The sequence below is a fragment of the Salvia hispanica genome, chromosome 6 (genome assembly GCF_023119035.1).
Source record: "Salvia hispanica cultivar TCC Black 2014 chromosome 6, UniMelb_Shisp_WGS_1.0, whole genome shotgun sequence".
In the NCBI taxonomy this organism is placed as follows: domain Eukaryota; kingdom Viridiplantae; phylum Streptophyta; class Magnoliopsida; order Lamiales; family Lamiaceae; genus Salvia; species Salvia hispanica.
This window is the reverse complement of record NC_062970.1, coordinates 17,611,808-17,638,011: the sequence shown is the minus strand read 5'-3', so window position 1 is coordinate 17,638,011 and position 26,204 is coordinate 17,611,808. Positions and strand designations below refer to the sequence as shown.

General features: G+C 30.8%; 2 protein-coding genes across 2 annotated transcripts in view; one reads left to right on the top strand and one right to left on the bottom strand.

Annotated features, from left to right (window-relative positions):
• Window positions 1-1,517: 1,517 nt before the first annotated feature.
• On the bottom strand, window positions 1,518-4,393 carry LOC125194831 (protein FAR1-RELATED SEQUENCE 5-like). The gene is made up of 3 exons (XM_048093047.1): window positions 4,369-4,393; window positions 3,325-4,087; window positions 1,518-2,940 (listed from the first exon to the last, which is right to left on the bottom strand). The coding sequence occupies exons 1-3, from the start codon at window positions 4,391-4,393 to the stop codon at window positions 1,518-1,520; spliced, it is 2,211 nt and encodes a 736-aa protein (XP_047949004.1).
• Window positions 4,394-20,768: 16,375 nt separating this feature from the next.
• LOC125195767 (carotenoid 9,10(9',10')-cleavage dioxygenase 1-like) overlaps window positions 20,769-26,204 on the top strand; it is an 8,629-nt gene continuing 3,193 nt past the window's right edge. Inside the window, exons 1-11 of the mRNA XM_048093986.1 lie at window positions 20,769-21,137; window positions 22,024-22,094; window positions 22,323-22,337; window positions 22,501-22,612; window positions 23,184-23,283; window positions 23,517-23,579; window positions 23,740-23,850; window positions 24,597-24,781; window positions 24,924-25,062; window positions 25,452-25,569; window positions 25,640-25,741. Of these exons, the coding sequence (XP_047949943.1) occupies window positions 20,928-21,137; window positions 22,024-22,094; window positions 22,323-22,337; window positions 22,501-22,612; window positions 23,184-23,283; window positions 23,517-23,579; window positions 23,740-23,850; window positions 24,597-24,781; window positions 24,924-25,062; window positions 25,452-25,569; window positions 25,640-25,741 (1,226 nt within the window). The 5' untranslated portion in view covers window positions 20,769-20,927. The remainder of the gene's footprint in view (window positions 21,138-22,023; window positions 22,095-22,322; window positions 22,338-22,500; window positions 22,613-23,183; window positions 23,284-23,516; window positions 23,580-23,739; window positions 23,851-24,596; window positions 24,782-24,923; window positions 25,063-25,451; window positions 25,570-25,639; window positions 25,742-26,204) is intronic.

The following is a 26,204-nucleotide window of genomic DNA, read 5'->3' as shown; positions in this document are numbered from 1 at the left end:
GAAATTAAGGCAACAACTAAGTTCAAACACTCCGTATTGGATGAAGTGAAACAAATTGGAGACTTCCAGTGGTTTGACTACAACCTGGTTAGTTTTATTATTTTGTTAAATTATTCTAATGTTTACTCAAATTAGTAATACAGTTGATACTTAATGTTTGTATGTAAGCAGATCTTCTTCCCAATTCTCCAAAGTGATCACTGGTATCTTGTGTGTTTCAACTTATTGAAGCCTGCAATCAGTATAATTGACAATGCCAAACCAGCCGGGAAGGATACTGTAATTGGAAAATATGGAGACATCCCAGCAAAATTGGTATGCATTAACTCAGCTTACTCTGTGTAATGCAAAATATGTTTGAAATACCATGACTCATTCACCTCGAATCATTGTCGTAAATGCAGAAGAAATACTTTCTACATATGTTGGACTCATGTGGGAATACGAAACAAGTTGCTGCTTTGAGAAAAGCTGAACCAACAGTGCTGCGAATAGAGTGGACGACTGCAACAAACAAGGTCGACAGTGGAGTGTACGTAATGAGGCACATGGAGACATACATGGGCCAAAAAGCAAATGAATGGAAGTGCGGACTTACTCCTAGAAGCGCTTTGTCATTGCAATACTTGAGAGCCAAAATAAGCAAAGAGCTGCTATTTGGGGATTCAAACGCAGTGACGTATAAAGTCATGCAGCTTACCCAACAGTGCAATGAGGAAGGGAAGATGAAAGGGCCAATTGATGTTGAGAAAATGATTGCAGAGTACTCTAAATAGTGACGCACGAGAGTTTGTGAAGCAGATTTTTTATGTATAATGCAATTGATATTTGTTGAACATGCTATTAGGTTTTTGTTTTAAGTTTGTGATGGAAACAATGGCTTATGACTGTTAGTTGATATTTAATTTTTGACTTGGAGATGCCTTACTGTAGTTGAATTGTGAATCAATTTTTTTGGCATCAACGCGAACATCTATTAACTGTGATGCAATTATTTATCTATTTTATGTAGCCAAATCTTATATATTTAGGATGCCATTATCTAGGCAGGTGTTATGCTGTCGTTTTTTTAAATGTCTTTATTTTTCTTAATGCAATTTTGTAATGACATTTATGCAACTTTGAATGTACAAGAATGCATTTTTTTGTTGTGAGTAATGCGAATGTCTATTAATACTTATGCAATTATTTGTCTATTTTAAGCAGCCAAATCATACTATATGTTTACGATGCTATTATTTTGTGTAGGTGTCATGTTCGATTTTTTTTGTATCTTTAACTATGTTAATGCAACTTTGTAATGATATTACTGCATAACTTGGCATTGACAATAACTAGATTTTTTACTGTTAGGAATATGATCATCTCAAGCTGAGATAAAAACTTTCACAAATCCCAATTTAAATAGAATTACACTGTAAAAACTTGAAAGAGTCATTGGTACGATATAATTCTGTTTGAAAATGCATAATTAAAACAACGTATGCAAGTTAAATGAAATAAAGCAATCGTGTTCTTCAAACTTTCTCCTTCCCCTTGCCCTCGTTCTGTCTACCACAATTTCTCGAGTCGTGGTAACCGATTTCATGGCATTTTCCACATCTTCGTTTAGGTTTACTAGCTTTCAGGATGGCTGCCTCTTTTTTGGATTTCTTTCGACTGCACGAACCCTTTGTCCTAACAACTTTAGGAGGATGAACATCAATTTCAGCTGGTCTTGGACGACCATAGAATTCTTCAATCATGCTCTTCTTCTCAACTAGTGAGAGGATTGGAAAATATGATTCAATGCTTTTCCCTAGCTCTTCCACGCCCTCTGTGAATGCAAACACAGTTTCAATTTTGGCTTCAAACTTTCTACCAAATCCCAAGAGTACTTCGTACATTTTGTTCACGGCAAGCTGCTTTGGATCAGCTGCAACCATCAATTCAGAGTCAATGTCCACTTGTCCATGCACTGCTTTGGCTAAAGAAGACTTCAACCAACGCCCATTGAAGTGAACTTCAGGGATCAACTTCACGTCTCTATTCTTAAGTACAACGAAAATGTGACAGCAAAACAAACCCTCCCTAGTGAACAACTTGCAGCCACAATCATATGAATCACGTTCCTTGTCGTACGTCACTGTCCACATCTTTCCATATAGGTCCTTCAAAGTGAAAGTCTCAAAGAATTCATCTTTGACAATAGCATCAATAGGGCAGTGAAAACAAGCATCAACTATCTCTTTCTGCACTCTTCTAAAAATATGGTCAGTGTACATTGTGGATGCTTGTTTCTCAAAAGACAATTCAGTCGCCATAATAGGAATACCAATTGAGTCCAAATAATCCAACTTGGAGCTGGCATTCCTTTGAGATTCCAGAGCATGATCGAAGCTCATTATAAATTCTACAAGATTTGATCGTGGCTTCGTGAATGTCTTATAGAAACTATTCTCACTTTCAGAGACGGAAGTAGTCCTTATTAGAGAACCCATTGGAAAATCCCTAAAGTAAGCTGGAACCCAACGCGCTCTTCGATCAAACATGGCTTTAAACCAATCCACGTCCTCCATTCCATATCGTTCCATTATTCCCAACCACGTCTCCTCAAACTCTTGAGGTTCAATCGTCTCAGACCAGACACATGATTTTATCTCTTTCTTCAGTTCATCGCTGTCAAGCATCTTCTTTGGTACTTTATCAGAAAGCTTAAGCATGATGTGCCATATGCACCATCTATGTCTGGTTCCAACAAAAACCTTCTCGATAGCAGCTTTCATCCCCTTATCCTGGTCTGTAACAATCATCCTTGGGTGCTTGCCCATTGATTCTACAAAATGTTTGAATAACCAGGAATACATTTCTGTTCCTTCGCTAGACAACAATGCAGCTCCGAATGTCACAGGCCTTCCGTGATTGTCTTTCCCAGTGAAAGGGGAAAAAATCATGCAGTACCTGCAACGCGTCATACATTGTGTGACAGTACTTGTAAATGCAACATTCGACATGGTGGTATGCAATATCGTAGACAAAGTATGAAACTAAAGCATTAAGCAATTTGCGGTAAACATAAGCGAATTCTCGACCAAGATAAGCAAATTTTAGAAAAACAAATAAGCATATATATATTTAACTTAAGCACACTTTGTTGTATAATAAGCAACATTTAATAATTACATAATTAAGCATTAAGCAATTTGCCGTAAAACACAAGCGAATTCTCGACCAAAATAAGCGAATTTTAGAAAAACAAATTAGCATATGTAGAGTTAACTTAAGCAAACTTCATTGTATAATAAGCAACATTTAATAATTACATAAGTAAGCAAAAGACATTACCTATTTGTGTTGTATGTTGAATCAAATGCAACCACATCACCATACATGTGGTAATTACGTTTGCATACCGCATCACACCAGAAAAGACATTTCAAAGAATTGTCCTTTTCGAGCTCGTAGTGAAATGAGAAAGCATCTGACGATGCCTTCTTTCTACGCATCTCATCCAACAACATCTGTGCGTCGCTCCCTTCCACATAAGCTTTCATTCCAGTAACAGCATTCCTAAGATCCGTCACCGTTATCCCCACGGTATCATATCCACCCAAAAACTCCTTCAAGAATTTGAAGGTCATTGTCGGACCTATGTTAGCTTTCGTGCAGTCCCAAATGAACTTCTTATGAAGTTCAGTCAGTTTTCTATTCAAGTTCATGTAACGTCTATGAGGCATTATAATCATGACATGGTTGTGCTCCTCTACAAACTCATTAACAACATAGCTTGAACAACCACCATCAGAAACAAATTTCAAAGTTACTTTGGCCAAACAATCACACCTCTTTGACAAACGACGCCGCTTGTGTACGAAATCCTCCCTTGCATTCATTTGGTCTGTGTAGTCCACCTTTCTCACTCCCTGTCGGTTGCATACCAAATACTGCCAAGTAACATGTTCGCGATAAGCCTTATTCCCTTGCTTACGCGTATCAAATCCAGCCACACGCGCGTAAGCATTATAAAATGAAATCCCATCCTCTAAAGTTCTGAATTTCTTTCCTACAACGGGCTTCAACTCATCCGGACACTCAGGTACGCACCGGACTGAAACAGAAACATAATTTACAGTACATCAACACAACATGATATCAAACGCATAATACCTACGAAATATTGCATCGAAATTCGTATATATTGCATTATACATGCTTGTGATTTTCCGAAATGTTTGCTTACAAAATGCGTTCATATTGAATTTATATACAATCAAAAAAGTCAAATGAACAACATAAAAACTGGGCTTTAAATTCAATCACAGAAGTAAAAACACAAAGAGAGAAGTACAACAGCAACTGAAAGTGAATCACCAAAATAAAAAAACTGACCTTTGCATGAATTGTCTAATTCCATTGATGCTATTCTTTGGTGATTTTATATTTCGGTAGTGTAGAGATTTTATTTGACTACACAAATTGAATAAATATTCTTCAACTGTGGAAAAGATGAAATCTTGGTGAAGAATGATTGAATTAACCGTAAATAAAGTAAAGATTATAACTTCCCACTTCTGCAAAATAAAAGACGTCAGTTTAAGATTATTTAGAATAACTGATGAATATGTATTCCAACCTTACCCTTCGGTGCATGCAAATATGAATATTACATCAAATTGCAAGTGGTGATGTGGCACAATCAAGAGCGTCCATAACTGAAATCGAATGGCCTATATTGGTGGGAAGTTGGGAACTTAAAATCCGATATTTTTGAAGTGCATCCCTACATCAAGATATTCATCTCTAAATTAGATGTCAAGCAATGAATTAGATTTCCATTCAAAAACAGATTTTTAAACTGACGAAAGATTTTTTCCAACATATAAACAAAAATTAACTTGAGAATATTCAAAATAAGTGAAAAGAAAACACATAGAAAAGAGAAGGATGACTAAACTACAACCACTAAATAAATTGGAAGATAAATCGTGATAACTAATAAATTGGAAGATAAATCGTGATAACTATATATATATATGGCCCATGCGTGGTACATGTCCTAAGTACATGATAAGAGAAATATCTCTCTTATGTGATATTGAGAACTAAGAACGGTTTATGTAGCAAAGTTTTGTGTATTTCAAAAAATGTTTTCTGATTTCTTTCATTAAATATCCCATTAAGAAATCCTGTAATAGAGAGCTAATTCGTCTATTTGAAATTAGTGGTGGAATTTCTTTTCCACCGCATCAAATAAACTGCCGTTGATTTAGCAAAAATGAGAAGATGTTTATAGTGTTTGTATCGTCAACTTGTATTGTACTTCATAAAAGAGTATATCTGATTTAGAGAAAAATAAAATAAAAATTAGAGATATTTTTTTGAAATGCACTAAAAAAAAGGGTATACTAAACACTATGAGCTCTACCTATTTTTTTTCCTTAAACGATATTGTCGTGAGATGAATTAATTTTTATCATAATATTTTTGAAAATTGTTGAAATTTCAGATATTTTTTTTGAAATACAATGAAAGATTGTAATGTAAAATACTAAAATTATTAAGTATCTATGCGGCTATGCCGTCTCAAAATGTGTTTTGAAACAAAAATTATAATAAAATCGGTGTTTATTTTCACAATTTTATAGTTAAAAATAATTTCAAAATAAAAAATATCTTTATTCTGTTTTTACTACTACTATACTACTATAGGCTTTATAGACTTTTCGTATGCCTCACAATAATTAAAGGTTAAAATAGTACGGAGTAGTATAATTTCAATCTTCTTTGATGCACATTATTTGATGGTTGAAACCTAATAATTTTAGCTCATACTTTGATGTTTATGGATTTGACACAAGATAGCAACAACAATAAAATGCGTGTGTTATTTAATATGATCTAGAACGAGTGGAAACTTAATCCATCTTTTTGACGTTGGTCAGGTCAACATCATGTCACATACTATTATATATTGAAAATAAAATAGGAGTAACATAATTAGTTGAATAGTCTATAATGGGTTTGATTGTGGTTTACATCTAACATCCATATTTGTCATATCTAATTAATTACTAGATGAGAAAGCATCTTGCTTATGCTATTAGAAACGCATACCTAAGCTTATAATATCAGTATTAATTTATTTTGATGGAATATTAGTTAATATACTACTCCGTTAGCAGTGTGTTTAACTATATTTCTGATCAACCAATGTTTACTACTGAATTTACATACTTAGATATGAAACTAGATCTGTATACAAGTCTATTATTTTCACAGTGCAACAATTAAAATTAAGATGATATGAGTACAGATCTAAATTCATCTAACTTATAGTACTATATATGTACTTTGAGCAGTAAATACGATAGATGTGATGTTCTTTCAGTCCTGCGGGTTAATCAGATATGTAATTGAATTAACCACTATTAGTATCCACGTGTATTCTAAACTAATACATGAACTATTATTAGATATACTACGTGTCACTAACTTTTGCATTATTGAGCGAATCAATAATACACTTGAATGTGTGAGTGTGTGACCCATTAGGTCCCTATTATCGATGACGATCTAATCAAAGTATGCACAAAACTCCTAGATTACGTTGTCAGCGTAACTTTTAACATATGAAGAACTTTAACGTGAATTTGATAAATATGCATTTACATAAAGTTTATAGTATTATTCATTAATTCCTTTACGAACCACTCGATCGTGCCTAAGATTTCTATTGTTTCATAAAGTTCAATCACTTATCTTAACTAGATGACTAAATATATCATATTCAATTACTTTAATAAAAAATATCTTTGCATTGGCCAGTGACTTAATGGTTAAATAATAATAGAAAATTTTGTTTTCTTTCGAAATTCTATTCGATAGATGAATCACTAATATTTATATTCCCTCCGTGTCTAATAAATTTTCATCACCCGACAGAGTTTTAAGACATGTAATATAGAAAGTGGGATCAAAAGTTAGTGGCATGTATGATCCTATATTTTATATATTAGTTTTATAATAAAATGTGAGTGAGAATGAGTTAGTGGAATGTGAGGTCTACTACCAAAAATGGTAATGTGAAATGTGACAAAGTTTGAGGGAGCAGACGAAAATGAAAATAAGTGATGAATTTTTATGGACACCATGAGTATTATTTTTAATACTCCCTCCGTCCATGGAAAATAAACTCATGGATGGACGACACGAGTTTTAATGAGAAATTGGTAAAGTAAGAGATATAAGGAGAAAAAATGGATAAAATATGAGAGAAAATGAGAAAATGTGGTTAAAATATGAGAGAGAAACTTTTCATTTTTTGAATGAGACTATTTTTTGTGGACACCTCAAAAATAAAAAAAAATAAGACTATTTTTCGTGGATGGATGAAGTATAAATTAGTACTCCCTTCGTCCCACGTTAATTGAGTCACTTCTTTTTCGCACTCGTTTTGAAAAAATAATACTCCCTCCGTTCCATAGTAATGGAGGCAAAACTTTTCGGCACGGAGATTAAGAAAAATTGTAGTAGGTGAGTTAAGTAAAAAGAGAATAAAGTGGAAAATGAAAAAGGTAGAGAGATGAAGAGAGAAAAAAGTAAGAGAGAGTAAAGTAGGTGTAGAAAAATGTGTTAGACTTTTACTAAAAAGGGAAATGACTCTATTACTATGGAACGGACGGAAATGGAAAAATGCCCCTATTACTATGGAACGGAGGAAGTATTAAATAGTTAAAGTGGAGAAAAAATAAAGTAAAAAAGAGAATACTATAGTTAAGACTCTTCTCTACATTATTCTCTCTCTTACTTTTCTTTCTCTCCACTTTAACTATTTATTATTATTTTTTCAAAACGAGTGCAAAAAAGAAATGACTCAAGTAACATGGGACAGAGGGAGTATTTTATGTTTAGGGGAACGAGATATGTTAAAAATAGTGAAAGTTAATTAATCATTATATTAAACACTTGTTTTATTAGTATTATGAATGTAATCTTGTTATAATATTTCTAATTTGCTTATTCATTTTGTACAGTAAATAAAATAAAAGAAAATTAGAAAAGAGTATGTGAAATCACATTTGTACTAATTAAATAAGAGTTTATTGTATTGATTAGCACCCACAAATTTTTAACATAGCTCCAAATATAAAATATCAAATGCAAATCGTAGTAGTCTAAGATCCAAGTCTTTATTAGTATACACTTTGCTTTGACTGATCACTACAATAATATCATAAGGTAGGCCTTTATGCCAATCGCAACAACTATTTTGCAATTCTTGCTTTTTAATTATCTAATTAATATGCGCCTATAAGTTATTTTGGTCGCTTTGGCGTTTAAAATAAATTAACCAACTCAACCCTATCATACAATGTCAATAATGCATATATGAATTAGCCTAGACCTTGTGATTTAGAGTAACGCGTTGGTGTAAAACTCATATAGTCAAAAAGGCTAGGAATATCAATCAATTATGATGAATGACGCGTTTTTTTTTAACTTATAATTGCGCGTGATTTTTTTTTTAAAACTAATTGCAAATTTGATATCCAATAATAAATTTTAAAAAAAATTCATGGCGATGCCTACCCATGTCTAAAATGCGAACCACACATATTTAGTGTCACCTGTCCAAACATAAAAATACAAACTACACATATTGGGCACTGCTCACCCAACAATGAAAAAGGTCTCCAACTACTACAGTTCATACTTAACACGTGCGAAAATAAATTATTAATCTTATTAACATATTATCCTCTAATTAAATGTGAGTTTTATAAATTAATGTTAATTCCAAATTAATACTCTATATTATTCTCTAAATTAAAATTTATTAGCCTAATTAATAAATTAGTTTGTAGTGCATATTTATTAAATTAATTCAAAATGAATTATAATATTTTAGGGCTACTATTTCAAATAATTTAATTTAAAAAACTCACAGCCCATAAAAATATAATTAACAGCCTAGTTGTTACCCCAATTTGACCCACTAATAAAAGGAATATGGCCCATTCCTTTACCAAAATCTAATTTCAATGGTAATCAAGTTTTCAACAAAACTTTTCAATCATGATTAATTGAAAAAGTTTTCAAATACAAAAATCAATTATGACTTTTAATTTCTAAATTTTATATCCACAATCAATAATCAAACAAAATTAATAGTGAATAGAGCTACGAACTACTGCCACTATTAGAAATTGATTGTACTATAGAAATAAGACATGATTACATACGTGAGTTGATGATTACATATCTTTCCCAAATAAGAGAGTCATATTTTTATTTGAGATGTCCCATTATAAATAGTCATTTTATTTTTTAACAAAATATCTCTTTTCTTACTTTATTTTTTACCTACTTTATTTTCTCTTTGTTTCTCTACTTTTCTTTCTCTCATACTTTACTCTCTCTACTTTAATTAGTATTTAAATATCAATTCTTTAAATCTCGTGCCCAAAAGAAGTGTTTCGCTTATCTTAAGATGGAGGGAGTAGGAGTATGTAAGTTGATCGATACAAAACACAATATCTTCATCCTATAAAAATATGTGTATTTTTCATTTTCGTCCTCCCATAAAAATATGAGCATTTCATTTATGGAAGGTTGTCTCCAAATGCATTATCTATATACATCAATTTACTTATAACTTATTTCATGAGCCACCATTATAAATTATTAAACACTAATATTAATATGAGTCACACTATTCGCTAACATTACATTAACTATCATTCTCATCCTTTCTATTATTTTTCCGCACTCATTTGAAAAAAATTATACTAATAAATACAGCCTCCGTCTCGTAGAACTGATGCAGTATTGTTTATCATTTGTATATCAGATTCAATCTTCAAAACATGTATGAGTATGAATATGATGTTACTGTATTGCTAATTTGGAATTGGATGCATTTTCCATGACTGTATTGTTCAATATTTGGAATATCATTTGAAAATTTTCTCTGTTTTGGAATATTTCAATATTTGAAATGATCTTGAAATCAGATTTTCTGTGTATCCAATTTTTTGAGATAAGGTTCGGGTGTGCAGTTCATGGTTTTCGTAATCGGGTACCCAAAATATTACCCACGGATACCCGATTGGACATACCTACGTATCATCAATATGAAAAATCAATACTCAGTGTAAATTTGAGTATAGTCTAATATTGTAAATTTACAAAAAGAAAAACTTCAGCATGGAAATTTTTATCGTATCCCTCGCAGCCTAACTTAGTTAAATTATTGACACAATGACACATGTTTCATATCTGTACATCTACTCTTTTTAACTTTAGTTACTAGTATGAAATATTTAAATTTCAGTCAAAATAATTAAATTCTAATTAAAATACTAGTGAAGCTATAATTAATTGATGTAATTAATAATTGCGGCCGAACATAGTGTTTGCCTTTTATCTGTATCCATCTACAACCTGATTTTTCTTCAAATTTCATCCATAAAATTGAATAAGTTTTTCAGTATAAGATAACTGACAGTACTCCCTCCGTCCCACTTAAAATGAACATTTGAAAATCGGTATGGGATTTTATGTAGTGTTGTTTTGTAAGTTAATGAAGAAAAGAGTAAAGTAAGAGAAATGAAAAAGCAGAGATAGAATTGTTTCCATTTTAGGAAACGTTTCATTTTTAATGGGACAACCAAAAAAGGAAAACGTTTCATATTTAATGGGACATAGTGAGTATTACATAGTACTACTAGACTACTACTCTCTCCGTCTCACTTTAGGAGTCCTGGTTGAGTTCGGCACATGTTTTAAGAAATGTAAAGGAAAGTTGGTAAAAAAAGATAGTGGAATGTGAGTCCTATTTTTTTATATTAGTTTTATAATAAAATTTGAGTGGGAAAATGTTAGTGGAATATGAGGCCTAATACCATTTATGAAATATTCCAATCGGAACTTCTAAAATAGGACACTCAAAAATGATGAACCGAGACTCCTAAAGTGGGACGGAGGGAGTAGTATAATTAAACATCTTTCATTTCTAAAAGTTCGTGCATTGTTTGTATATGTAGTTCAAAATTTGTCCAAAATTAGTGCTTTGAGTTTCACACAGACAAAAAAAAGTTTCAACACTGCTTGAATTAATTTATACTGTCACCAATTAAATTCGTGGTGTTGAGTTAGCAAAAATTGACACCACTTAAATCGCTTGACCGTTGGTTAATTTGTTAAGCTGGACCTTAAACGAACACCAATTATGCAATTCCACCATTTCTAATTAACATATTTTCTTATGTTTGATTAAATTTAAATACTAACAGCAATAGCCATTTATTCGATGTAAGACTTTAAAAGTTGGGTCACAATCACATTAATGTTTACTCATGACCTAGTCTCTCCACACCATATTTGCAATTAAAAATAAAATTTTAAAATAATTAGAAATAAATAACAATTGCTATATAGTGTCTCTGTCCTCAATCCAAGGTCAATCACTCAAAAGATTTAAACCAAATCCAAATGATCTACCTAAGAAAAAATCAATTTTCTTTTGGAAAATGTTTTAGAGACATAGAAGCCATAATGCTATAATGAAGTTAAAATAGTCATTTTAGATTATTTTATATTTTTATTTAAATTTATGTTTTGTATGTTTACTGTGTTACCCTTCACATTAATTGTGCATATTAATTAGATCTATTTAAGAATATAGCTTAAATTTTGGAGTTATGTATGTGAGTAATTTGCTTTCATGAGATCCACATTATTTATGATTGACATTTTTAATTTTGTTTTTGATTATACTGCATTTATTTATGGATACATATGTATTTAAATAAAATATTATAACATCATTGTATTTATATATTTATTGTATATGTAGTTCACGAATAATTTAATGATGTACTACCATAATTTAGAAAACAAATAATGGTGATCAAACTAATCTTCATAAATTTTAGTTTAAATAATTTAATAATTTAATAAAAAATATGGTTCTTAGTTTTCTCTAGTTTTACACTATATGTACCATTTACGAAAAAATTTGATTCTTCTGTCAAGTTTATATACCATAAACATTTTTAATTTCTTATTACTTGATAAATTAGGGTAATTCAAATTTATATTGAGCTATTCGTACAAATTTAATTTATTTATAAAAACAATAACTTTTATGTGTTATGATAAAAATTATTATCTACTATAAGAAACTAAACTTTTATTTATATACATTTGTAATTTTTATTTTTAAAAATAATTATTTTATTCAAAATAGTTTATTCTGAATAACAGTAATTTTAAATTACAAAAATAACATTTTATCAAGAAAAATATTTTTTATGCTCAAGATCAATGAATTTTTTTATTACAATAAAATTTTATACATGAAACTAATAATCTTTATTCAAAAAAATAGTAGTAATTTTTATTCACATAAAATTTATTTTACAAGAATTGTATTATTTTTATTAGTTTGAACGAATTAACCTTTTTTTTTTATTAAAACACCAACTTTATTCACAATAAAAGAACGTTTTTAGCAAAAATGTAACTTTCATTGACATCTTTTATTCACAAAATTAATACTGTACTAACTTTTTATTCATTAGATCAAAATTATTTATCCATAAGAATAATAACCATTATTTACAAAATAATAACTTTTATTTAGGAGTAACATTTATTCGCAAAAACCTTAACTTTTATTCACTAGTATAATAAATTTTACTCATAAGAATAATAACTTTTATTTATTGAAGCAATAATTTTATTTTACTAGATCTATAAACTTTTATTTGTTACAATAATGATTTTATTAATAATATTAATTAAAATGGATATTTTTCAAAATTATAATAACTCTTGTAAAATAGCAAAATTAAATAACTTTATCCAAAAAAAAAAATAGCTCTTGGCTGCAACTAAACTATATTAGAGTAATAAATTTTATATATTAAATACTATGACTTTTTTCATAATAAATGTAAATTTTATCCCCAAAAATATTACTCCTGGTTCGATGATGATGTCCGGTTGAGTAAGTAACAAGCTCCCGATCTATCCAAAAGATTAAATGGTTTGAGTCATCACATGTTTAATACAAAACCATTATCAATCCTTTAAAAAATATTTTTTCTTATAAATAACAATATATTTTATTTATTAAGATAATAAATTTTATTAATAAAACTTTTATTAGTTAAAATAATATTAATAACTTTTATTCACAAGATTTATAAATCTTCTTAATAAACTAGTAAATTTTATTTATAAGAACAATCATTTTTTAATTTTATATTTTTCAAATCACATAAGTATTAATTCATAAAATTAAATAGTACTATGTACAAAAATATTCTAATTATTACTACAAATACTCTAATTAAGTCTTTAAGTACTTTAATTAAAATCATGAATACAATAAATATGTGCATAATAATCATGCTTTAATTTAACAATCATAACTAAGATATATCTTTCCAAAATACCTATAAGGGTATATTAGTCAACATTTAAATAAATGTATGGCAAAGTGACATAGGGCATAATGGCATGAAGACATTATGTCTCTAAACCACTACTCTTTTGTTTTATAAACTTACTGTTCTCCATTTGGTAAGCATAGATGTATGTAAAATAGTAATAAAATAAGTTACTAATAATTGCAAGATAACATCGTTAAAAATGAAGGCGGATCCTCTACTGCGTTGAAAAACACAATAGGAAATGTTGTGCACTAAGGGTGTCTATTATAGTTGGCCGGGCCAAGTCATAAAATTTGGTCAAACCACAAAATTTAGCCGGGCCACCAAAAAACTTGTTCACACTATAGTGGACAAGCCCAAGCCACCAAATTAATTATTTTTCTCATTTTCTGTATATTTTAATTTAATTAGAATAAATTTTATCGGACTATAATAATTATAAAAAAATATATAAATTAATTAAAAAAAAGTTTACAGTTACAAGTAAATATATTTATTGAACATTTGAATTTTAATTATTTCCGTAATTAGGGTGGGAATTGAAATCACAATCCTTAATTAAAAAGTTGACTAATTTTAATTGGGGTTTAGTTTTAGAAATGGATTTATTTCCTAAATTAATGCCAAATTAATTATTTTTTGAAAACCATCATCCCACTCTCTCTCTCTCCATACTTCATCTTCTCCAAAATTCTTCTTCATAAAATTAGCACAAAACTGGAAAAAAAATCGAAATAGAAAGGAGCCACGGCCCCTTCCCAAGAGCCGTGGCCGAACCGCCGGCATGGCGCTCTCCTGGGCACCCCCCGAGCTGAGAAAATCCATGGCGCTCACTATAGGGAGCCGCGGCCGGGCAACGAACGAGCCACGAGCCGCGGCTCACCTATAGTAGACACTCTAAGAGTGTCCTCTATATGGGAGCCGCGGCTCGTGGCTCGGCCGCGGCTCCCTATAACGCGCGCTACAACATTCCACAGCGGTGGGGGTGCCCAGGGGAGAGCCACGCCGGTGGCTCGGCCGCGGCGCTTGGACACGAGCCGCGGCTATCCTATTGTAGCGGCCGAGAGCCGCGGCTCTAGGGGTGGCAAATTGTGCGTGTTGTGTCGATATCGTGTCGACACGATAACTACACGACACGATAACAACAAACACGAACACGACCCGTTAAGAAAAATCCAAACACGAACACGAATACGACCCGCCATCCTCAGACACGAACACGACACGAACCCATTAACAACACGAACCACTTCGGGTCAACACGACACGATAGCAACACATATATGACACGACACAATAATGACATTATAATAATAATATTATAATATATTAATATTAATCCTTAATGTGTAACACGAAACGAAGTTTTCGTGTCGTTATCGTGTCGACACGATAAGGACACGAACCCAATAAGCCTTGACGCATACCCATTAATTTCGTGCGGGTTCGTGTCGTGTTATCGTGCCGTGCCAAATTAATATTCGATTTAAAAAAAATATATTTCACAAACACTCTTCAGCCCTTCCCAAATTAATATTATTAGAGAGTAAATCATTAGAATTAGAATGGTAAAATGGACTGAGTTTTGGAATCAAAAGATTTGCGGAGGCGAAATTACAAAGATAAAAATGAATGACTCGTTTGAAGGAAGAAGAAGACCCCTTTATTTAGAGTGAACTACAAAATTAGTCCTTGGACTATGCGTTTATCTCGCCAATGAACCCTGGACTTTAAAAATATCCTCAGACAACCCTGGACTAAGCGTTTATCTCGAAAATAGTCATTTTTCACTGTTTCGTGACGAAAATACCCTTTTGGGAGGTTTTGGGGGGTTTGGGCAATTTGGTCTTTTTACATTTTAAATTTGATATTATTTCAGTTGATGTATTAAATCTGATATTATTTCAAAATTATCATTCTTCTTCCCTTTTGTCATCCTTCACTTTGTTTCTTTATTTCAATATTAGATTTAATTTTTAAAATGAAATTTTAAATTTCAATTTTTAAATATCAATAAATATTTTTAATTATTAAAATTACTATTAAATAATAAATTAATAGTTTTAATCAATATTTGATAGTGTCTAATATTTAATCAATAAGGTACGACGACACCTTAGTTTTAATCATAAATAGATCATATAACACGATTTATTCTGAAATAAATATGCATCTAATGTAAGACTAATATAATTTTCGTTTATTAATTTGAAAACAATCAAAATTAACTAGAAAATTTCAACAAAAATTCTCTTATATCAAATTTTTAGTAGTATCAAATTTTTAGTCAACTTCATAATATTTTTAATCAAATTCTCATATACATTAGATGCATATTTATTTCGGAATAAATCATGTTACATGATCTATTTATGATTAAAACTATTAAATATTGATTAAAACTAAGGCGTCATCGTACCTTATTGATTAAATATTAGACACTATCAAATATTGATTAAAACTATTAATTTGTTATTTAATAGTAATTTTAATAATTAAAAGAATTTATTGATATTTAAAAATCGAAATGTAAAATTTAATTTTATAAAATTAAATCTAATATTGAAATAAAGAAACAAAGTGAAGGATGGAAAAAGGGAAGAAGAATGATAATTTTGAAATAATATCAAATTTAGTACACCACTGAAATAATACTATCAGATTTAAAATGTAAAAAGACCAAATTGCCCAAACCCCTCAAATCATTCCAAAAGGGTATTTTCGTCACGAAACAGTGAAAAAGGACCATTTTCGAGATAAACGCTTAGTCCAAGGTTGTCTGGGAATATTTTTAAAGTCCAAGGTTCATTGGTGAGATAAACACATAGTACAGGGACTATTTTTATAGTTCATTCTTTGTCAAATTAATACAGAGTATGATATTATTTTATTACTACAAAAAAGTCTCCTCGTGAAAAGTGTAGAATATGTGGACGAGTTGATTGTCAATATATGCATTCACATTAAAGTAATCCTACAATCCATTTAAAATTTTTAATCGTCAAAACAATTTCTTTATAATAATAGTAATAGTGTTGCTATTAAAATGTAACATGTTCAATTTTCATTTAAGGAGTGTAACAAAATTCTAATTTGATAATATATCTTTTAATTTAGTTCTCCATTAATCATTCTGAAAGTATATATTATTACTATATACTGCAAATTTTCGTTGTATAATTTTCCCTTCTCTATAATACAACAAGATTTGGTTTTAATTATTTTTTTGATTAAATTATGTATTTTTTTATAATTATTATAGTCCGATAATTTTTATTCTACTTAAATTAAAATATACAAAAAATGAAAAAAATAATTAATTTGGTGGCTTTGGCTTGTCCACTATAGTGTAACAAATATTTTTATGGCCCGGCCAAGTTTTGTGGCATAGGCCAAGTTTTATATGCTTGGCTCAGGGCCACGGCTTAACTATTGTGGACACCCTAAACTAGGGGTGGATATTCGGTCGGTTCGGTTAACCGAACCGACATGTTGGGTAACCGACCCCAAAATTCCATAAAAAACTAACCGAAACCGACCCGATCTTTGGTTCGGTTACTTAATTAACCGACTCGGTTATCGGTTATAACCGAACTAACCGAATTGGTTACTAGTTTTAACATACTAGTATTTTGTAAGCACTTTATTAACTTTAAGAGATCTTATTTTTAAAATAATGTTTAGACACTTGACTTTGAGATATTTGATAGTGACACAAATTAAAATTGACTTTTTTTAACATTGCAATATGACTTATGAGACTTTAATAAAATTTGGAAGTAAATTACAATTTCTTCTATTGTGATAAAATTTGGTAGTAAATTACAATTTTTTCTATTGTGACAAAATTTAAAAGTAAATTACAATTTCTTCTATTATTAATTTAAAATATAATAAAAATTAAAATTTTTTATGATTTTAACTTTTAACTTGTTATCTACTTTATTATTATTATTATTATTATTATTATTATTATTATTATTATTATTATTATTATTATTATTATTATTATTATTATACTCCTATTTACAAGCAATATTTAGGCTCTTTAATAGACTTAAACTTTAAATGATCTAAAATTTGAAAGCCTTTCTATAATAATAAGTGAAAGATTATTTTATTTTTAAAATAGTAATATTGCTTAAGCACTTGTTAACTTTGAGAGATCTTATTTTTAAAAATATATTTAAAAACTTTATTGAATTTGAGATATTATAAGTATAAGTAACTGATACTACACAAGTTAAAATAAGCTTTTTTGACATTGCGAATTTCAATACGAGACTTTGACAAAATTTGGAAGTAAATTACTGATTCTTCTATTGTGATAAAGTTTAAAAGTAAATTATAATTTATTATTATTATTATTAAAAATATAATTGAAATTAAAATATATATGGTTTTAACTTTTAACTTTTCATATACTTATTATTATTATTATTATTATTATTATTATTATTATTATTATTATTATTATTATTATTATTATTATTATTATTATTATTATTATTATTATTATCATCATTATCATTATACTCCTATTAACAATATACATAAATTGTTTAGCCACTTTAAAAGACTTAAACTTTACATGATCTATAATTTAAAAACTTTTCTTCAATAATAAGTGAAGGATTATTCTATATTTAACATAGGAGTAATGCTTAAGCACTTTATTGACTTTGAGATATAAATTTATAAGTATAATACTATAATTGATAGTGACACAAATTAAAATGGACTTTTTTGACATTGCAATACGAGACTTTGACAAAATTTAGATATAAATTACAATTTCTTCCAATTGTGACAAAGTTTGAAAGTAAATTATAATTTCTTCTAGTATTAAATAATCATATAATTGAAATTAAAATTGAATTTAATTCGGTTATCGGTTATAACTGTCAACCGATAATCGATCGGTTATAATCGATAACCGACTTAAAACAAAAACGTATAACCAGCACCGAACCGATAACAATAAATATTGGTTATCACTTAACCGATAACCAACTGATTCCAATTTAATTCTCGATTAATCGATTAACCGAAAACCGTTTACCCACCTCTATCCTAAACGAATCCCTTTGGCCATCCACCTCTATCCTAAACGAATCCCTTTGGCCATCTAAAGCAGCAAATTGAGAAAGCAATGGAGCCTGCTGACATCACCCATTTCAAGTACTTATTTTATTTCTTTTTCATAACACCATTGATATATGTATTCATTTTTTACTCCATAAATCCTTTTATTTAATCATTTCATTTACATGCATGCTAATTTATCAAGCAATTTATATAGAGTATAATATGCAACATATTCTACATCGTACTTATACAACTATTTTTATAAGCAAATAAATAAATATATTTTGTAAACTCTTTTATTCTGTAATTTATATTTTAATTCAACTAAAAGTAGTATTCCCTCCGTCCGTGAATAGGAGTCCCATTTTGCCATTTTAGTCTGCGAATAGGAGTCCCGATTCACTTTTACCATAATAGGGTTTCACCTTCCACTAACTCATTCCACTCGCATTTCATTTAAAATTATTATATATAAGTGAGACCCATATTCTACTAACTTTTTTTCCACTCACTTTACTTAACATTTCTTAAAACCCTTGCCGCTAAGAAATCAAATATGAAATCAAGGATCGTGTATGTATTACGCTCACTGTGCCTGAACACTTGTAAGAGAATTGTACAACTAAGTTTAGCAGGTTAAATTGGACTAATTAATTAAACATAATACATTTTGATAAGAAATATCCAATTCTCCTTAGATCCCAAGCCAAACTCATTCAATACTTGTTAAGAATGAAAATCATATTGATTATAGCCATTTATTGCATTATTTCGACACCATTTTTAAGATGAAGAATGAACTCATTTTTGATATATTATTATTATAGGATAAATGGCCAAGTTTTAAGAAAAAGTTGACAAAGAAAGAAGATATATATCCAAATAGTAATCGGTGTTCTAAGATTATTTATTTTCAAACGATTCTACAAGACCTTCATTGATTCATATTTGAAAGAACGTCGCATAGGTACCTCGCACACCTCAACAAGAGTTCGATGGAGAAAATTATGGTTGTTTTACGAAGACTGCGCATTCCAAGAAAATATGCGGGCATATATTTTTTGTGTGGTCGGGCAATTTTTGCATGTCACGAGTCAGAAATAATGTGTCGGCCCGGCGTTTCTGAGTCTAAAAATTGCCCGATCAGATAAAATTATTTGGACCTGTTTTTTCAATCAAGTGCTAAATTTGTTATTGATCTAACTACAATTCATAAAGTTCATTTTCAATTATGATTCATTAATCGATCTTTTGTAATCCCTTCATCCAAGGAGATTATTTTTCGTAAGAGATTGGAAATGATATTTGATAAATTAAGTGAATAGATAATAAAATATATATATATATAAATAGAATAAAATAGAAGTGAGGATAGATTAGGAGAAAGTAAAGTTTAACAATTTCTTTTACTAAAATGAGAAATAAATCAATTTAGATACAACACTGTTTATACGTTAATTTTAATAGGATGGGGATAACAATAATTAAAATTGGCACAGATAGGTACGAGGATTACAAATGACAAAACGAGGAAGAGTGTATGTGAAGAAGATCGAGAAAAGTAGATAAAAGTACATGAGAATTAGAAAATAGAAAAAATTAACCTATAAATAGTAGTAATAGGTTATGACTTAAAATAGGTTCAAATATATTTGAAGATACTCCTTCCGTCTTCCAATAAGAGTCACATTTAGTGTGATCACGAGTTTTAAGAAATACTCCCTCCGTCCTCGATTAGGAGTCACACTTTGATCGGACACGAGTTTTAGGAAATGTGAAGATTAGTTAGTTGAAAAAGTTAGTGGAATGTGAGACTTATATTGGTTTTATAATAAAATGTGAGTGAAGTGAGTTAGTGGAATGTGGAACCTACTTACCATTTATGGTAAAAATGAAGTGTGACTCATAATTGGGGACGGACCGAAATGGAAAAGTGTGACTCTTAATCGGGGACGGAGGGAGAATAAAGAATAGTGAGTTAGAAAAGTTAGTGGAATATGTGACCCACATTTTTATATTAGTTTTATAATAAATGTGAGTGGAATGAATTAGTGAAATGTTAAGTATAATAGTAAAATACAACCCTTATTATAGGACGGAGGAAATACTTTGTGTATGTTGCAAGGGTGCAAATGTAAAATTCAAATTTCAGTATTCAATAAATGTAGAAAATGTGAATAATTTAAAATTCGGACTATAAGACAAAATGAGTAGATGCTCAACTGACATGATTTAAAAAAAAAAGAAAAGGAAGAAGAAGAAGAAATAGAGCAACAAGAAAACATACTACTAGTAGTATTAAAATATTTGACGAGAGCGAATGAGGTCGTATATATAATTGACACTGTTATCAGTGTGCAGCACCGCCTTACCAAATCGATTTTGAATTGATAGACCAAAATGGGCGTAGAGGATTCGATTTCCGGGGTTGTGGAGGTGAAACCCAAGCCCCAAAAGGGGGTGACGTCAAAGGCTATTGATTGGTTGGAGTGGGCGTTTGTGAAGTTGATGCATAATTCAAAGCAGCCTCTTCACTATCTCGCCGGCAACTTTGGCCCCGTCGACGAGACTCCCCCGCTCGCCGACCTCCCCCTCCACGGCCATCTACCGGTATTCTTTTTTCAATTTTCTTTTTCGACATTAAAATATAGGAGGAGTGGTTATTTGCGAGCATCTTTTTAAGCACAAACTCTATATTCTCCTTTTGTATTGTTCTTCATTTTCCAACATTAAACATCATTTTTGCTTTCGATACGATTCAAGGGATAGAAAACAAGCCACTCATATTTCGACGTGTGTTAAGTTTTTTTTTTTTTCAGTGTACATAGAAAACTTCAATAATATGGAAAAGGTGGAAAAATTATCTCCCCATTTCTTTAGTCTCTACTACGCCATGACACATTCATTTCAACCACAATCCCACAAGTCAGCTCACCAACAATTTCATTTTTTTCATTTTTCATACTATTCTGAAAATTTGGAAATTACATGAATTTAAACTATATAAAAAAAAATTATTAAAAAAAATACGTACTAGTATAATCTGAAGTCGTAAATTTCTTGAGGATTCGGATCAGTGTTGCATTACGTGATGGATGTGTGTCCCTGAAAATTGTGGGAACTCAATGAACCAAATTATTTAATGACAAACTGTTCAAAACTGAATTAAGCAAATACTATGTAACAACTATTAAAAGATCAGAATGTTGTTGAAAATATAATCTAGTCTAACCGTATTAACTGAAACAGAACAAACTCCTCACTTTGGTTTGGTTTGGTTTGATTAAGAAGTTGAAAATTGGTTCATTTGTTCCCACAGACCAGGATTCTGCCATGTGATGCAATAAAGTGTTGTGTCAATTCATTTACAAAAAGTATACATTTTCACTTATGTTTCTGCACCTGCTCATTTTTGTTTATCTCAAAAGCACCAATTTTACAGCTACAAGCAGCTGAGCACAAGATAGTTCAGTAATCAAAATTTTGCTTATTTCAGGAATGCCTCAATGGTGAGTTTGTGAGGGTTGGCCCAAATCCAAGGTTCGCTCCGGTTGCTGGATATCATTGGTAATAACTTTTCTTTGTCAATGTCTTTCTCATATATACTTCTGAGAATAGATATATATATAAAATAAAATACAAGAGCTCCTTCTGTATGCATGAATTATGTGCTTCCGATATGTAATGGGAACATATTTCAAATTTGAACTAGTGAAATGTGATGTATGTATCATTCCAGTTTGTTTACTACTATTAATCACTATCTTTTTCCTTTTCTCATTCTTTTTTTTGCAGGTTTGATGGAGATGGGTGCGTCTTTCAAATCCTCATTCAAATTTCAGACATTTTTATCCTAGGATGACTGTCTACTACATTATTGCATAAAATCATATGCAATTGCATCTTATTCATGAGACATTCTATGATTGAATCTCAGTTTGACTATGGCTTATATGAATCATACTTTTTGCAGAATGATTCATGGTATGCGCATCAAAAATGGAAAAGCAACCTATGTCTCCCGCTTTGTGAAGACCTCGCGACTTAAACAAGAAGAATATTTTGGTGGAGCAAAATTTATGAAGGTAAGTACTATCATAATATAATGTCCAATTATTTACTTTGAACCTTTTTCTATCTCTCTCTTATTGTTATCCTGCAGTGAAAATTAAAACTGGCAAGGTGAAGACCATAAGACTAGTTAACTATTTAAAGGATTTAACTCTGTGTAATATACCCTCTTTGAAACAAAGGACTAGAAAGCCAAACTGCCTCATGTCCATTCAAACATTCAAATGGATCTGAGGCCTTCACGAAGTTGTATATCATAGCAATTTATGTTCGAAAAACTCGACCCATGCTTGCACATATGATGACGTTAGAAGACACCTTCTTTTAAACTTAATAAGCATGGTGGGGCAGCACTGGGTTGTTTAACTTGAGAAAATTTCAAAATGCCATCCGTTAAACTGTGTAAATGCGTAAGAGATCAATCATGAACTATAATTTCTTGAGAGAAATGGATACAGCTAAAAGTAAATTGTTGTGTTTAACTAATATCTTGTGCTATTCTTTCTTTTCTTCTGGTTTTAGATGAGGAAATATATGCTACATGTTTTAGTTTTTGCTCCTGACAATTTCAAACTTAATTTGCAGATTGGTGACATGAAAGGATTCTTTGGACTGTTCACAGTTTACATGCAAATGCTAAGAACGAAACTAGAAGTACTGGATGTTAACTATGGATTTGGTACAGGTGGGTTGCGCTACATAATGGTTTCTGTCTCTCTCCTCTTTGTTTAGGTTACATAGCATGTTTATCACTTGCTTAGTTGCTTATGTCGGTGAAATACACAACTGATTTACACATCTCTTGCGTACTGGTTGTTTCTATACTTCTTGGTCAATATCATCATTAGCATCAGAAATGCTGATCTGTCTTTCGTTTATGCATGGTTGTGGTTGACCATTGTGGGGGTTCTCTTTCAGCTAATACAGCTATGGTATATCACCATGGGAAGCTTTTGGCGCTTCATGAGGGAGATAAACCTTGTAAGCTTTCTTTCTTTCTCCTGTCTTAATGCTAGAATTATGCCCCCTTTGTTCTATGCCTCTATCACTGTCTCTTCTACTGAAAGCATGCAAACATCCTTAAACTAGTTGTTAACACAGCCTCATTCTTACAATAGTTTTTTTACTATTTACAATATAGATGCCATCAAAGTTTTGGAAGATGGAGATCTGCAAACGATTGGCTTGCTGGATTACGACAAGAGACTATCACATTCTTTTACTGCTCATCCTAAAGTTGACCCGTGCACAGGTAAGGTTAATTGTGATCCAGTTATGTACTGCTTTAGAAGTAAGTTTTTTCTAAGTTTCTTCACTCCCACAAAGCCTCCCTCCATAATTTGACAACACAGTTATCCTCCTCTGCTGCCGCATTCCCCTATTTTTTTTTTGCTTCTCAAGATGCTACACAGTAACTCTGACAATGAATACCAAAGTTATTTCCATTGCATAGAAAAGTAAATGGCTGAAACAAAGGAGAATTAAATTTTATAGCCATTAAGAATATGAAATGAATTGCTGTTTTTCCCAAGAATGTGTTTTATAGCCACTTTGCACCTATTGCTTTCATATCACTCTTTTAACTAGGACTTTGAGTCATAGTCACCGGAAATAGAGTATGTCGAGATTTCGTCATCAATATTCAGCTTTAGCTTGAGTCACAACTGAGTGCCATATGAACTTGATTAGTTAGGAAAACAATTTGTTGGGATATAAATTGCTAATGGTTGTACAACATGTTATCTGAAATTCTCAAAGCATCTTCATTAAACTTTTTCTTACTACTACTATTAAACGGATGAGACAAGTACATCCACTAAAAGGAAACAGCATATTCTAGTAAATACCACGAACAGTACTTAAAATCCTTGGTAGGAATATAGTGTTTTGGTTGTGACAACCATGCTTGAGCTTCAGATCAATCAGTCTCCACAGAAAATACTTCTAAGATCTTCCTGTGTTCTATGGATGATTCTTTTAATTCAATTTTTCTTACAGGGGAAATGTTTACCTTTGGCTATTCTAAGGAACCACCATACGTCACATACAGAGTCATAACAAAGGAAGGTGTAATGCAGGATCCAGTGCCAATAACTATACCTGAACCAATTATGATGCATGATTTTGCCATTACTGAAAACTATGCGATTTTTATGGATCTACCATTGTACTTCAGGCCAAAGGTATAGTGGTTACTTAAAAAAAAGTGTATTATAATTATAAAAAAGAAGTATTATACTTCTATTGCTACCTTAAATTTTGTAGTCTCATTACTGAGGCAAATTGTTGGTCAACCTCTTAAACTCTGAATTATTACACTTGCAGGAGATGGTGAAGGAAAAGAAGTTCATTTATACTTTTGATCCTACTAAGAAAGCCCGTTTTGGAGTTCTTCCACGATATGCTACAAATGAGATGCTAATCAGGTGGTTTGAGCTTCCAAATTGCTTCATATTTCATAATGGTGAGCAACTCAACCCTTATGTCTTAGATTCTCAAATTTGGTTATACCTCTGTAATCTATAGCGCACAGTTCCACAAACGTTAAACACTTATCTTCATACTTCAAACAGAGCCAAGGTAATTAAAGTAAGCTTGATCATAATAAATTATAAATGCTGTTGATTTCTCGATGACTGATCATGAATCTCAAATAGAGCCTCAGATTTACATGAAGCTGCTTTCACTTTTCTTGTTGGAGCAAGATTCATTTCCTAAAATTCCTAACTAAATAGTTGGAGACTTATGTTTTTGGATTTACTCATAGAACTATGAGTTCAAGGTCATATGAGCATAATAATATATTTCAGTAATCAAATTTTAGACAAGTGATGTATGTAAACTTCTTGTCAGCAAATGCTTGGGAGGAAGGAGATGAAGTTGTTCTGATCACTTGCCGACTTCAAAATCTTGATCTTGACATGGTCAATGGCGTTGTAAAAGAAAAGCTTGAGAATTTCCCAAATGAACTGTAAGATCCATACTGATACATGTATGCACACGTCTCACTTTATAGCGAAGGTGATACTATATTTCTTCAGGTACGAGATGAGATTCAACCTCAAAAATGGTTTGGCTTCTCAGAAAAAGTTATCTGAGTCGTCCGTTGATTTTCCCAGGGTTAACGAAAGCTACACTGGAAGGTAATATTGTTTATTAACTTCAACAAAACTACTTTGGAAGATAAAATTGAATGAAGCTTGTCAATTAGGCTGAATTTGAGGCGGAATATTCAAAAAAGAGAACTAAATCAAGTATTACAAATACATAAAATGTGTAGTCTTACAAATTTTGATGTACCTAGGATATAGTACATTCCTATTTTCAATTTAAGGAATGTTTAGTATATCTATATTTTTTATTTATGTTAGTATATAAGATAAGAATCCTTTCGTATCTAAAATTTTCCAAATTATTTATTTTATATACGATTTCTCCTTTTTATACATATGTATAAATTTAAAACTTAAAAATATGTACTATATGTGTGTTGCACTTCCCATTTTTGTTAGTTGCATAAAACAGTCTGGAACGCCTAACATTTCCACGATATTGGTTATGAATGATCCAGTGTGTTTTCATGTGCATATTCTTCAGAAATTAGAT